This window comes from Schistocerca piceifrons, chromosome 7 (assembly GCF_021461385.2).
Source record: "Schistocerca piceifrons isolate TAMUIC-IGC-003096 chromosome 7, iqSchPice1.1, whole genome shotgun sequence".
NCBI classification, from domain to species: domain Eukaryota; kingdom Metazoa; phylum Arthropoda; class Insecta; order Orthoptera; family Acrididae; genus Schistocerca; species Schistocerca piceifrons.
In genome coordinates, this window is record NC_060144.1 from 190,910,074 (window position 1) to 190,925,790 (window position 15,717).

At 41.4% G+C, this 15,717-nt stretch overlaps 1 protein-coding gene across 1 annotated transcript in view; it reads left to right on the top strand.

Annotated features, from left to right (window-relative positions):
• Positions 1-15,717, top strand: part of LOC124805252 (zinc finger protein 572-like) — a 44,031-nt gene that overhangs the window by 23,556 nt on the left and 4,758 nt on the right. The window contains exon 3 of the mRNA XM_047265765.1: positions 1,566-2,211. Coding sequence (XP_047121721.1) covers positions 1,566-2,211 — 646 coding nt within the window. The remainder of the gene's footprint in view (positions 1-1,565; positions 2,212-15,717) is intronic.

The following is a 15,717-nucleotide window of genomic DNA, read 5'->3' on the forward strand; positions in this document are numbered from 1 at the left end:
AACCAGGCCTCGTCCAACATAAAGTAAAGTGAGGGGTCAAAGTAACTGTTAGTATTTGCTATTAAATAGCCAGTTACAATAATGAACTCTAATGGAACCTGTCCTTACGTAATACTCCACATCATCAATTCGCTGCTCTGATGCAAACTGCCCCATTTCTGTAACAAGTCAACAAGATGAGCTTCTCGTAACTGACACACAAACACACAGCTCCACTCAACTCTGATAAAATGCAGTGTAGCCAACTTTTGAAACAGTTTTACCACTTCACAAGCAATTCAACTAGAGATGATTAACTTTTATGTTAGGCGTACTGGTTTTATGTGGGGCTCCCTGTAGTTATAAAATGAGAAGTCTGCTGTACACCAAACAGGTGTGTAACCTGTGTGTTGTAAAATTGTGATTCTGAGGTCTGCACTTTAGAGTTAGGGGGGGGGGGGGGGGGAGTTGTTGGTTTACAAGCGCCCTCTCTTGTACCACGACCACCACACCCTGTTCATTTGGCAGACACTCATGAACTGTTGCCTGTGATTAAACGTTCATTCCAGATAATGTTTTGTATTTACTTATCTGTGAAATAGAAGATAATTTTGTATTTTAGTAATGCACTTTATCCATCAAGTTGCACAAAGCTTTACTGATGGTTGAATGCATGCTCATAGCTACAGTCACAATTCAAGCATCCACACTAGTGAAAGAAAAGGTTATTGAATATATGTTAAATATTATAATTATTTCTGTTCTTGTTTAACATACTTCCCCTGAAAACTGGGCCAGTGGGTTACTTTTGAGAATCACATAAGCATTTCGCAGTCTTCCACTTTTGTGAACCTATAATCCATACAGCAAAAGAAGAGCCTTGACAGTTAAAGTGCACTTGTTACACCTATGCCACACCTTCCCCACTACCAGTCGAGTAGCAGTGCTTTGTATGTGCCTCTGTGATGATATATGTATTGTTTCAAATTCTGTATCAACACAGTAAGAAGAACTATTACATAGCACTTTGGTGACTTCTGTATATAATTAGCTACTATACTTTTCTTATTTCAGTGGCTCCACATGTTCCCTAAACACCTGCACTTGTAAAAAAAGTTCATACTGGATTATAGACTTACATGAACTCCACAACTCTAACTTGATTTCACATTGTTGTACTAATTGCAAAAGTGCCACAATTTGGAAATGATTATAACCTCCCAAGTAGTACAGAAAAGATTTATACCGTAATGTAACTCCCTTGGCCCATTGACTGAATCAGAGTATGAGACTGAACCCTTTCACTAGGAAATAATGGTACTGGCACAGAGGCAGTCTATGGGCCAAGAGGGTTACATTGCTGTACAAATCTTTTGTGTACTTCTTGGAAGGTTACACTCATTTCCAAATGTTGGCATTTTTGCAATTAGTACAACAATGTGAAATCAAGTTAGAGTTGTAGAGTTCTCATAAGTCTATAATCCAGCAGTTGAATACAATGTGTAACACACATAGTGTTCTTTATTAACAGTTATATGAAACATGTCAAGCATACTTAATGATCTTACAAAATATCTTATTTTCAGAATCCTTACGTTGCCTGGAATGCTCAGACTGCAAGGCAAGCTTCAGTTCAGCATCTCTCTTACTACAGCATTTTGCACAACATGTCCTGGAAAGAAAACCTGATGGCGAAGCCCCAAGTGAAAATGTTGGCGAGCTTCACTGTTTCCACAGATATAAAGGAAAAGAGAAAGAAAGCATTTTGGAGACAGCATTGAAACATACTAGCGGTCAAGTTGCTGACACACAGCCATCGTCACTGGAATCTTGTTCGCCTCTCTCGTCCACAGCTTCTCCTATTTGTGAGATTACTAGTACCAGGATCTCACCAAATAGTTCCTTCTGTGAAACAACACCCGCAGTTGATAAGAAAGAAGCAGCTCTTGCGAGGCTTGACCTGCAGACCCGGCTGGAGAACTGTATCATGAGGCTTGCTGCTTCCAGGAGTGCACTGTGTGAATCTGCCCTCGATTTGTCTAGTACTAACAGTGGTAGGACTTGTGCAGGTGAAAACATTGTAGTGATGAAGGAATGTACAGAAAATGTACGCAAGTGTTCTTCTAGCAGAAAACAGAAAAATCCCAAGAAAATATGTTCTACCCTAATCAAAGAACAAGACCAGATGGAGAATGTTGCAGTGACAGAGGAAAAATCTGCAGGCAAAAGGAGGTAATTTTTTCCATTGTTTTCATTTATTACACTTAAACTGTTTACTGTTGTTAAAAGGATAAATAGATTGGCCGTCTTAAAGTACATTTGTTCTGTGGCCCCCAATACTGCCATGTTGTATGCACCCACTATGCAGAAAGTCATTACTTGACATCATGCATGACTATTTGCCTGTGTCATGAAAGCATATTACAAAGTGGTATTAAATGTTCCTGTTGCACTTGTCTCATTAATTCTCTGTGAAAATCAGAACCTTTTACAACATCCGCCATTGTCTTTGCCAGGGAAGTAATGGAATTATGCACACTGATGTAAGTGTAATAGTAGTACCCACTGCAACCACATCAGTGTTAGTGATGAAATGCCACTTGAAGCATTTTCATTTCTGTAATGATGTATAAAAAGGGATATACTCCTATTCAGCCTCCTGTTATCAAGTTCCCACTTTTCGCTTGTTGAATACAAGTCCTATGTCTGTTAAAGTTACCACACATTCTAATTTTTATAGCCTGTTCAATGATTGAGTTACAGTAGTTTGAAGTGTGGTCATGCTCTTTTACCAACCGCAGATTTTTCTAAACTTCATTTGATGTGCGACTAACACACAGTAAAACACTTGATTAGGTTTTGAATGGACTGTCTCACATAACCGCTGCCACATTTGTGGAATGTTACGAACACCTGGAACTTTGATGCCATGTCTATCCTTCATAGGGTACATTTCATTGATTTTCTTAGGTGCCTGAAAGATTATTTTAATCTGGTGTCTTTTTAAGTTACATACAGTGTCACCTGATGGTGCTGCACAGAAGCGAAGGAATATCATGTGCTGGACTTGTTGTGTTGCTTGACTATGTTTGGATTTGCATTTTCCAGAGCAAGCTGACTTGATTTCATGTGCTCCATTGCTATTTTGTTGGAACACAGGGATTAGGTGTTTTATTGTGTCACCAAGATGCTTTTGTCCAATGTGCTTTTTGCTTTATGCATTGGTGTGTTCAGCAAAGCTCTATTTTGGCCAAAGTGATGGAAACTGTGCTAACTGATATAATGGTCTGTGTACATTCGTTTACAATACACCGAGTGACCAAGCCAGTCATCACACTTCAGCTCATCTAAAATAGCAGTGACACCTCCCCCTTCATCTTTGTCTGTCCTTTTACTCACACATGTGGTTCTGATGTGACCTGACCTTCCTTTATTAATCTTTCCAGAACTATCCGTGTCTCTTCCGCAATGAAGAAATCATTAAAACTTGCTTTCATTATACAGGGTGGTCCATTGATAGTGACCGGGCCAAATATCTCACGAAATATGCATCAAACGAAAAAACTACAAAGAACGAAACTCGTCTAGCTTGAAGAGGGAAACCAGATGGCGCTATGGTTGTCCCACTAGATGGCACTGCCTTAGGTCAAATGGATATCAACTGTGTTTTTTAAATAGGAACTCCCATTTTTTATTATATATTTGTGTAGTACGTAAAGAAATATGAATGTTTTAGTTGGACCACTTTTTTCGCTTTGTGATGGATGGTGCTGTAATAGTCACAAACGTATAAGTACGTGGTATCACGTAACATTCCGCCAGTGTGAACGTATTTGCTTCGTGATACATTACCCTTGTTAAAGTGGACCGTTTACCAATTGTGGAAAAGGTCAATATCGTGTTGATGTATGGCTATTGTGATCAAAATGCCCAACGGGCATGTGCTATGTATGCTGCTCGGTATCCTGGATGACATCATCCAAGTGTCTGGGCCGTTCGCCGGATAGTTACGTTATTTAAGGAAACAAGAAGCGTTCAGCCACATTTGAAACGTCTGTGTAGGTGTTTTAGCTGCTGTTGCAGCTAATCCGCACATTAGTAGCAGACAAATTGCGCGAGAATAGGGAATCTCAAAAATGTCGGTGTTGAGAATGCTACATCAACATCGACTGCACCCGTACCCTATTTCTATGCACCAGGAATTGCATGGCGACGACTTTGAACGTCACGTACAGTTCTGCCACTGGGCACAAGAGACATTGCAGGATGATGACAGATGTTTTGAACGCGTTCTATTTAGCGACGAAGTGTCATTCACCAACAGCGGTAACGTAAATAGGCATAATATGCACTATTGGGCAATGGAAAATCCACGATGGCTGCAACAAGTGGAACACCAATGACCTTTGCAGGTTAATGTATGGTGAGGCATTATGGGAGGAAGGATAATTGGCCCCCATTTTATCGATGGCAATCTAAATGGTGCAATGTATGCTGATTTGATTTCCTACGTAATGTTCTACCGATGTTACTACAAGATGTTTCACTGCATGACAGAATGGCGATGTACTTCCAGCATGATGTATGTCCGGCACATAGCTTGCTTGTGGTTGAAGCGGTATTGAATAGCATATTTCATGACAGGTGGATTGGTCGTCGAAGCACCACACCATGGCCTGCACGTTCACCAGATCTGACACCCCCAGATTTCTTTCTGTGGGGAAGGTTGAAGGATATTTGCTATTGTGATCCACCGACAATGCCTCATAAGATGCGTCAGCACATTGTCAATGCATGTGCGAACATTACGGAAGGCAAACTACTCCCTATTAAGAGGAATGTCGTTACACATGTTGCCAAATGCATGAGGTTGACGGACATCATTTTGAGCATTTATTGCATTAATGTGGTATTTACAGGTAATCACGCTGTAACAGCATGCATTCTCAGAAATGATATCTTCACAAAGGTACATGTATCACATTGGAACAACCGAAATAAAATGTTCAAACGTACCTATGTTCTGTATTTAAATTTAAAAAACCTACCTGTTACTAACTGTTCGTCTAAAATTGTGAGCCATATGTTTGTGACTATTACAGCGCCATCTACCACAAAGCGAAAAAAGTGGTCCAACTAAAACATTCATATTTCTTTACATACTACACGAATATATAATAAAAAACGGGGGTTCCTACTAAAAAAACAAACACAGTTGGTATCCGTTTGACCTATGGCAGCACCATCTAGTGCGCCAGCCATAGCGCCATCTGGTTTCCCCCTTCAAGCTAGACAAGTTTCGTTCTTTGTAGTTTTTTTGTTTGACACTTATTTCGTGAGATATTTGGCCCGGTCACGATCAATGGACCACCCTGTAGATGTGGAAGACTATGTCTGTGATTTATAGATGTTTCAGAAATAACTGCACTGGTTGCCTTTTGTGATGGTAGAATTTTTATTTTCCCATTACCAGTTTGAAGTCACCTCTTAGTAATAGTTGAGAGCATTTTGTAGCTGTGGCAAGGGAGAAAATGAATGAAATGGGTAACAACAGTATGTGACGAAGTACCTGGAGTAATTTATATAATAATATGATAAAGGTCAACTTGATGATATGACTTACAGGTATTTGATCCCATTGGATTACACATGGTGGATAGATCATTTTAGAAAACATTGTTTATGTTCAACATTTGTGTTAATGAATAACACTACACACACTCTTCCATAGGTAAACATCATGCACATGCTTCACAGAATATAAAGAAACGAGAGAGTGTGACATAAGTCAATACTTCTTGGCACTGAAATGACATTTAGCTAGTTTATTATTGTTTATTACATATCATGGCTGTACCAAGCTTAATGCTTGGGACTTGTATTCAGCAGGAGCCATCCTGATTTGGGTTTTACATGGGTTCTTCAAGTGACTAAGGTGGATGTTAGAAAGGCTCCTTTGATTAACCCATGGCCAACTTTTTGCCCTATCCACACCTAATCCTACCCAATGCTGTTTATGTTTTACATATTTATATATTATTTCGGTAATGTGTCTTGACATATCCAGTCCTTTATCTTGATATATCCAATACTGTTGTTCTGAATGTTCCACAGGCAAATAAGTAAATAAAAATTGTTTGTGAGCTAGTCATTAGAGCTTAGCATTTTGTTACCTTCACTTAATGACAATGACAAATTATCGGTGCATAAGGAGTGCAGGGGTTTGTGTGTGTGTGTGTGTGTGTGTGTGTGTGTGTGTGTGTGTGTGTGTTTTTGGGGGGTGGGGGATTGGAATGGGGTGTTTGGTGTCACAGTTTTTAGAGTTTAATTTTTTTTTTTTTTTTAAATTCTGAATATAGGTTTGTTTACTAAGTGAGGTGTGAGGTGTTTCGTGGTTATTGCTGAAAATCTCTGGTTATTGGTGAGAATCCCAAAATTGTTCCAGATGTCCATTTTAAATTCCATGTCTACAATGTGTATGATAAGGAGGTTGTTTTTTTGTATCAGTAACTGAATGGCTATTTTGTGCCCAGTGAAGCTGGGTTAATTTAGATTTATTAAACATAGTTCATTGGTGTGCTATTCATATTAAATTTCAAAGTCTCTTCCTGTTTGCTCTGTGCATATCAGGTGCAGTTGTCATCAGTTAATTTATATATATACCAAAATGTGGTAAGAAGGGTGGGCTATTTTAGCCGTAAGAATTGTTTTGCTGCTTATGTGAAAACTTATTTTGACCTTGTGTTTAAATGTTTCGCGGCTGTGGGCATACATGTGTGCCCTTTAGGTAATGTGTCCAGACAGAGGTGTACATGTACACCTAGCAGATAGAATGTCCAGAAGGATATAGGCATCCTTTTACACCCGGCAAGTAGAAAGGTCTGACAGCTAAGGGCATTTATGTATGCATGGGTGCGGTAGCAAGTAAACATGCGCTTTAGAATGGCAACTCATTGTTGTCTGCATTTCAGTATTCCTGCCCGTGCTGTCGTCAGCTGCTCTTCTTCAGCTGCCCCTGGTTCCTTTCAGCTTAAAGAATCAATCTATTAGATGCAGTTTGATTTCCTAACTTACATAAGACAAAAGAGACAAACGTATCTTATCTGAAGGACACGAATAGTGAATGGATATATCAGATGTTGCAAAAGGCGAACATTGCAACAAAATTCATGCAGTTTCTCAACAACACTGACTGCCCCAGGGACTGGCAGACAGTGTGCATGGCAAAGTAAATGTTTATTTGATTTCCGAATCTACGAGGTACACACAATATGAACATACATAATCTGAAAAGGCATGGTTTGCTATACAGAACTGATGAATTATATGTTTCAAAAGGCGAACAATTCAGCAAAATGTGTTCAGTATCTCAGCAACATTTCCTGTCCCAAGAAACAGAAGGTGGTCAGAGTTTTGGGCGTCCTCGCAAGGAATTGCTCACTTTAAATTATCTTGACGTGTATTTGTCTGCTGTTGATGAAAATTTAACAAGTTATAAGCACAAATATTGGCATTGTAAATCTCATTTACAGAAATTTCAAAACACAAAAAAGGTATCATTTTTCTAAAATCATTTTTTCTTAACACAGAATAAGTTTATAACAGAAAGTTTGCATTAGTTGTGAAGCCTAATTTAGGGTTATTATAAACTGCAGCCATTATGACTTTATAATGTGATACTGATTATAAAAGGAGTATTATTGAAGAGTAGGTCTATGGGTGCTGGTAAGCCGGACTAGCCTACAGTGCTTGTTGCCTACACAGCCCAGGCGCACAATCAAGTTTATGGGACCTGTTGTGGTAAGAGCTATGGCTTTGCTGTTGGTCAGCAAGCATTACGTACCCTGAATTTCTTCAAACCAATACTGCATTGATACATCTGTCTGTAAAGTGGGGCATGAAATGGGATTTTGGTTTGGAGAATAATATTTTTCATGGGGAAAGGGGATATGGTCTTTGCTTTTCCAAGCTAGATAAACCAGTGCCTACACAGCAGCACATGGCTGCAGCTGAGAATGGTGCCAAGGGGCATACAATTAAAATTCTGTCTGATGTCAGTAGTATGCCCTTTATAGCATTGCATTAATCTTTCAGTGTTGATATCCACTCTAAGCCAGTGGAAATATAGAAGTGTAGTCAGTCCACACAGAAATGAGAACATGAAAAAAGTTCTAACCATTTGAATGTGCACACAGTTCAAACATATCTTGTAAGTCCAGAGTACAAGCCAGGCCAAGTCCATGATACAAATTAAATTTCATCCCAGGAGTGGAGTCCCCAGTTAATAAAAGGAAATACAATACCCAAATGAGATTGAATGCTCTCCATTCCAGTGTAATATGAATTTGGTGAGCAGTGTATGGCGGTGGTGCTGACTTGACAGTCGGTGGTGTGCACAAGCCACAATGCAGTGTTGTATTCTGATGCTTGATCATGCTGCCATCTGGCAGCCACCCCTGAGCCACCTGGCGCCGACATGCGTGAGTTGAATAGTGAAAGCTTGCTTTGTTGCAGTGCAAAATATTATAGTCAGGTGACAGCGATACAAGATGAGCAGTAGCACTGTCTCTCCCCTGTACCATGGGCTGCCATGTAATATGCAGGAAGGCCTCTTGGTCATCAGATACCACCGCCCACAACACAGGCAGAAGCTCCCTATTTGTGGTAGGGCTGGAGAAGGCTCTGGCAATGAAACTTCCAGGGGCAGACACTTTGCAGTGTGACACCAGCTGTCAGGGACTGCAGAGTGAGAGTTGTGTGGGTGTCTGGCTCCTCTCTGGGGCAGAAGTAGGAATATGCTGGGGCAGTTTCTGCAGTCCACCCGACTACTTTGCCCATTGGAGGACTATGTCTTCCACTGGTCCTTGACTATTGTGGGGGTAAAGACATTGGAGATGTGGGGGAGCACAGTGTAGAAAGCCGGACCATAGAAAGAGAAGGTGCCTCAAGGACTGGTGGAGAGGATGGAAAACTAAGCTCCGGTACAGGGGACAGCTTGGGAGGTCTGCGCAGAGCTGGCAGGGGCTACTGTCCCCCCCCCCCCCCCCTGCCCCCCTCCCAACCCCCCTCCACAGGCAGAAAACACGTGGACACCTCTGCCCCTGGCACACCTTCAGCATACTTCATCTGCGTTTTAAATGTGCATATGAGGCATTTTGCTTTCGCATTGGGTTGGATGTGAAAAAAGGGGGGGGGGGGGCACCTAGACCTGGTGAACGCAAAGGTAAATTGTGTCCTGTTACGCCACGATTGTGTGTGGAAGACCTTCGGTGGAGATGGACTGGGTGAGGGCACACGCGGTAGACTCCTTGATCATGAAGCAGCAGTTGATAATGTATGGGAACCGGGAGTGTGCAGCAAAGACAAGCAACTAAAATGCATCCAAGACAGGGGCCCACAAAATCCAATTTGGATGCCTTCCCATGGCTGCCTGGGTTCCCACCACTGGGAGCGACATTGCCACTAAGAGGCCTGATGACTTGACATTTGGGACTCGTAGTAATTCATTGTTCAGTTACCTGGTCAACACATGGCCAGTAGACATAGCAGTGACCAATCATCATCCTGTGATGCCCTCTAGTGACTATTATGCAACAGCCGAAGGACGCCCTGCCATAGGAAATCTGGAATGACTGTCCATGGCACAGCATGTTCAGTTGTAAACAGTCTCACAATCAATAGGAGTCAGTCTGTAGGACAGCACAAAAAAATATGGATGGGGTCCAACACTTAGGACAAAGATTGTTATGGTCAATCCCCCTGGTTGTGTTGCGCCACCTGGCAGAGAACAGAATCTACACAGGTAGCCTGAGCTCGTATGTGGAAAGTTGTCCACCACCTGCTGAGCTTCCTCATCGAGATAAAAGCAAAGGATTTCCGTCCATTTAAAGCTGTTGTTGGGATCCATAGGAAACTAAGTGAGAGCATCTACATTCTAACACTGAACCACTGGGCAAAAGTGAATCTCATAATGGTAATGGCTGAGGACAAAGGCACAGTTGCAGTCTGTGGGGTCTTCTTCAGCAGGTGCACTGCAAGGATAAAGACAGCAACTAATAGCTTGTGGTCCATGACAAAGTCACACCATATAAAAACATGAAATTTCTTCATCACATAAATAACAGCAAGTGTCTCATCAATTTGGGAATAAATCCTTTGTGCCGCATTGAGTGCCTTGGGGGCAAACGCTATTGGCTGCTCTGTACTGTCTGAATTGTAATGGGCCGCCACAGCCCCCTGGCCAAAGTGGGAAGCATCAGTAGCCAAAACAATCTGCTTGTCCATCCGAAATGTGTCAAGGCAAGGGGATGAATAAAGACTGTCCTTCAAAGCAGTGAGTGCTTGGTCGCACAGTCTTCCAAACAGATGGCACGCCCTTTTTCAGTAACTGATTAAGAGGTTGCGCAATGATAGCCACCTGTGGGATTACTGTATGACAATAAACAATTTTGCCCAGAAAAACCTGGTTTGTGGCTCAAAGTAGAGCACCAATGGCATTCATCTGCTGGATCACCCAGTGAGAAATGATGTGGCTAAGGTACTCAATAGAGAGCTGGAAGAAGTGTCATTAGTCCAGATTGCACTTGAGACCCAAGTCATGCAGAGCTTGAAATAAAGCTAAAGGTACCACAAATGTTCCTTGATGGGAGGTTCTGTGACCACAATATTTTCCAAATACACATCATTTGAGTTACCCCAAGAAATTCTGAAAAAGAGTGGGAGCACTTCCTATCTGAAAAACCAATTGTTTATACTTGTGGAGACCGTAGGGAGTGTTGATGATGCGTAACTGCTGAAATGGCTCATCAAGCAGGAGCTGCAAATACTCCACCAACAGAGCCACCTTTAAAAATGCTGTCCTCCTGCCAGTTTCCTCACGAATTCATCTGAACAGTGGATGGGGTATATGTCAACCACAGCCCATGTATCGATTGTGATCTTAAAATCGCTGCATGTACTGAGTTTGCTGAATGATTTTTTTGAGTATCACTTATGGCGTACCAAGTGCTAGGATGAAATAGGTTCACTCACCTCCATAGCTGATGAGGGTGATATGGATGGTTAAATCTGTAGCCTTGCTGAGTCCAGACAAAGTAATGTCCATAAAATCCTTGTAAAGTTCATAAACTTCCTGGTGCGGCGCATGGTTGAAAACTGGGTTTTCCAAATTGTTGACTGTGAACCCAAAATGCCATGGAGGCATCCAGGCCAAACAAGTTCTTCCTAAAAGCACTGTCTAACATATGCCGTGTCTGCTGTAAATTGTCAAAGAATGGGGATCTGTTGTCTGTCGTAGGCTACAATACGACATGTAGCGGGAGACAACAGCAGCTTACTGAGGCACAGGTATTGTGAGAATTAATAAGAGAAGCTATTGCATCTGTATTTACTTGCAACTGAAGTGGCTTCCATTGATACACATTGATTAACAAATTCTTAGAAACTGTTTCAAAAGTGGCACACGCAGTGCTGACGATATTAATATCCGTCAGGCGAAGCCCAAGATTGCTGCAATATGTCCTTCCTTCCGACAGCGATGGTTGGAGGGCCAATACTTCCGGGCAGACATGGTGGTAATGTTGACCAAAACGAGCAGTAAAGGTGACTGTGGGAAACAACCCACCTTGGATGTGTTTTCGTGTTGTATGGCTTATGGGCATGATGCACCACCACAATGTCCACTTCCGAGGATGTGCCTGAACCCGAGTGCCTGCTGTTGTCAATGTTGACAGTGGCCACATCTGCCCAAGAATCCAGCAAGTGGCCTGCTGCATGAGAAACTTCAGATGATTGAGCAGCAGAAAAGACCTCTTCCAAGGTGGGGGTCTTCATATTCTAGTGCCCTTTGGCATACCTCTTCATCTGGGGCTGCCTAAATGATATACCAGTCCTGAACATAGCATCATTGTAAGACTCCTTATACTGAGAGGTAACTAAGCAGCACTTTTGACTGAGACCATACAACTCTGTAACCCAAGCGTGATACAATTGATGAGGTTGCTTCCTGCACTGATGAAATTCCACCATTCAGGAAATTATATGAGTATGCCAGCAACAATAAGACACCAATAAGCAAAAAATTTCGTGAAATGATAGGGAAGTGGATTCCTGAAACAGGGCACACTTTCTGAACAAGTGATAGATATGGGGCGTAGTCCACAACAGAAAAAGAGCCTTATTTGTTTGCGTCTGTTACCTTGAAGGTGGCGAAGTATTGCCCAAAATGCTTCTCGTATGTCTCCCAGCCCTCTGCAGACTCATTGTAGCCGGGGAAGGGAGGCAGATGGACCAGCAGTTGCCGTGGCTTTGCCAGTAAGTCTGGTCAATTCCTTGTCCGACATGGCCACGTGTTCGTGCTGTTGGAGTTCCAAACATCGCTGGCTTTTTCAGCTGCTGTTGCAGTTAACTTTGTAGTACCACCACCAGGGACATAATGGTTGTCATCAAATTGGCGAGAAACATGGGAGTCTTTAACTGCACTCATTGCCACTTGTGTACTAAGCTCACACACAAAGTTCTAACTGTTTTAATGCGAACGGTTTATTCCGTACAAGTCCAGAGTACAAGCCAGACCCAGCCCAAGATACAAATCGTGATTCATTCCAAGAGCAGAGTCCGAGATACTAAATGAGAGTTAGTGGTCTTCACTCCGGAGTTCTGTGAAGGTTTGTTGGTCGGTGTGGTCGAGGTGATGCTGACCATTAGCAGTGTGTGTGGGCCCCAGTGCAATGCTATTTTCTGATGTTGATCGTGCTGCCACCAGGCAGCTGGTGACATGCTGCATCGTGGTGATCCGGGTGAATCGAATAGCGATGGCTCTCGATGGTGCCTTGTGAAATGTTGTGGTAGCCTTGGCTGCGGTAGCAGTAGAAGAAGAATGGACCCTCATGTGTGCCAATGCGCTTCATGTAACTATTTTAAAACTTCCATTTTCAAATACTATCTAGTAATAATTACTCTGTAATTTTCTGTCACAGATAGTGTTGTTTAAAAATTTCAAAGTTGAATGTGGGGGTCATTAGGATATAATTTCATTGCGTTTTTCTGGTCACAGGACCTGTAAATGAATTTTAAATTTATTGATTGGCTCTCATTTTTTAGGTATGATCTTTGTGTATGTGTGACTAAAAAAATGAAACATTAAAATTCTAATATATTTGCAGTGTGTTGTTGTGGTCTGCCTCTGGTATGCTGTTGCAAAAGTACCAGTTTTCCATGTCCAGCATTACTCACTTGTGATGACAGCACTCCATTTCCCTTTGTACCTTCATTCCATAAAAAAAAGCTATTTTTTCCATGTCGAAACTGTCTTTAAAAAGTCTTTCTTTCATTTACTTTTCAAATGGTCTTGGTACCTTTAAGTATGCGAGTGAAAGCAATGTCATTTACATTTAAACTTTTACAAAAATTCTTCATAAGCATCAATTTTAATACCCAGTGTCAGTTGTACACTTAGCTCTATCAATGACCGATGCACGATATTTTCATTCAATGAGTGAATAAATACCTCTGGTCACTTTTTTTGCAAATGATGTTTGTCTCTTGCATGGCCATTCCCTTACACAGGAAGCAGTAAACAGATAGCAATCCTAATATTGTGAGAGTAACTTTAAAATATCCACAGTCTTATATTTGATATGTTTCTTTTGTATTGGTAAAGAGTCGTCATATTGAAGATTTACTTTGCGTGTAGGGAAAGTGGAAAAAGTTATCTGCTAAGTCAAGACATGGATGAAACTGTATGTTGAGTGTTTGACAGACGGTCATTGAAGAGGATTGTGACGAAAAGTAAGAGGCCAACAGCACCCAAAATATCTACAGAAATGAAAGTCATACTAGCAAATCCTGTGAGTACCAAAACAATGTGAAGGGAGCTCTGTAACCTGGGAATTGCAGGAGAGATGGAATTCTAAAACCACACACCAGTGATGCAAATGCATCTTGACAGGAAAATGTGTTGCTGAAGCCATAAAATCTGGACTACAGAGCAATGGAAGAAAGCAGTTTATTCGGATGAGTCTTTTTGCACATTGTTTCCAACTTCTGGCCGAGTTTACATTTGGAATACACCATACCATGCTTACTATGCAGACTGCATGGTGTCAAGTGAAGCATGGCGGGGGTTCAGTGATAATCTGCGCAGCCATATTATGGTATTCCATGAGCTCCATGGCTACTCAGCAAGGATGGATTACTGCCAAGGATTGTGTGACCTGTTTGGCTGATCAAATCCATCCCATTTTACAATATTTGTTCCTCCGATGATGATGTGTTCAAAGATTTGAGGGCCCCTGTTTACACAGCTCCCATCATCCAGGACCGATTTTGTGAATTGTCGCATCTCCCCTGTACACCAAAATCACCAGACCTCAACATTATGAGGCCTTTGTGGTCTATTTTGGAGAGAAGAATGTGTAATCGCTATCACTTCCATCACTGTTAACTGAACTTGCCACTGTTTTGCAGGAAGTGTAGTATAAAATTACTTTTAAAATTACATAGGACTTATTGTTATTCATTTCGAGATGTCTAGAAGCTGTTTTGAATGCCAATGGTTTTTGTACACTGCATTGGGCATGGTACTGTGATGTGTTTTTGGTATTTCATTGTTTTTGTCTACTCCCTGTGATTTTATTACACAATAGTTAAGATGTTTGGACGGATGACTGATCATGTGTAGTTACGCTGTTTTGTCAAACCTTGACATGATGGGATTGTGGCCGTGTAAAAATAGTTTTATACTTTATAAAAAATAAAAATAAAAAAAAATGTTGTTCTATTAATGGTGGCTGATTCTGAGGAAAATTCTCCATTGACATATATACAAAGCGACATTGAACAGTTGCCATGGATCAGGATCAGGATTCTGCATTGTATTCATTGCCTCTGACTAATCTCATCTTTGTAGTATGTGAGGTTACCTTCAGTTTTAAAGAACTACTCCTGTTGATCAGTTCTGTTACCATTTGCAACAGCAGATTCATTGTGGGGCATATATTATACTAGCGAATCCAGCGAAGCTTCGCAAATGATAGTTACTTTTGGAAATACGATGTGTGTCCTAATCTCCTTTCCCCCTGTCCATCTCCTCCTCCCCCCCCCCCCCCCCCCTCTGTCCGTCAATCTGCTCCCCCCCCCCTCCCCAATTTCTCTGACCACCTCCCCCCTCCCCCCACCCCTCTCTCTGTTTCTCTCTACATCCTCCTCTGCCTCTCTGTCTATTAGCTCCTTCCTGTTCTCTATCTCAATTTGCTCTTACCCTCTCTGACCTTGATCCTGTTTTATTATTCTTGCCAACCAAACCTTGATGGGAGCTGAAGTTGCTTACATTGAATAGGTAAATCGGTTGGGTTTATTGGTGTACAGGGAAAGAGAGACCTCTCCTGCTGCTGGATCTGTGAGGATGGTAGCTTCAGTAACAATATTTGATATAGTTTTAATCTGCAAAAGGGTAGGATTACAATTTTGGACGATTCAGATTCCATAATAGTTTTCTGATCGTAAGCTGATAAGCCATAAACACAACTTTGTTTTCTGCTAAAACCAACTGGGAGTAAGAAAGCGAAACAGCACATAGTTTTGTGTACAGGTTTTGTTTAAAATTATATATAAGGGGAGAGAATATGCATAGGAGAAACAATTTGTCTAATGGTTTAAACACCCTGTAATCATTGTTAAAACTGATTGTAAGGAACAAAACAACAGATTTTCACAAAACGTTAGTTTCTTTCTCGAAGT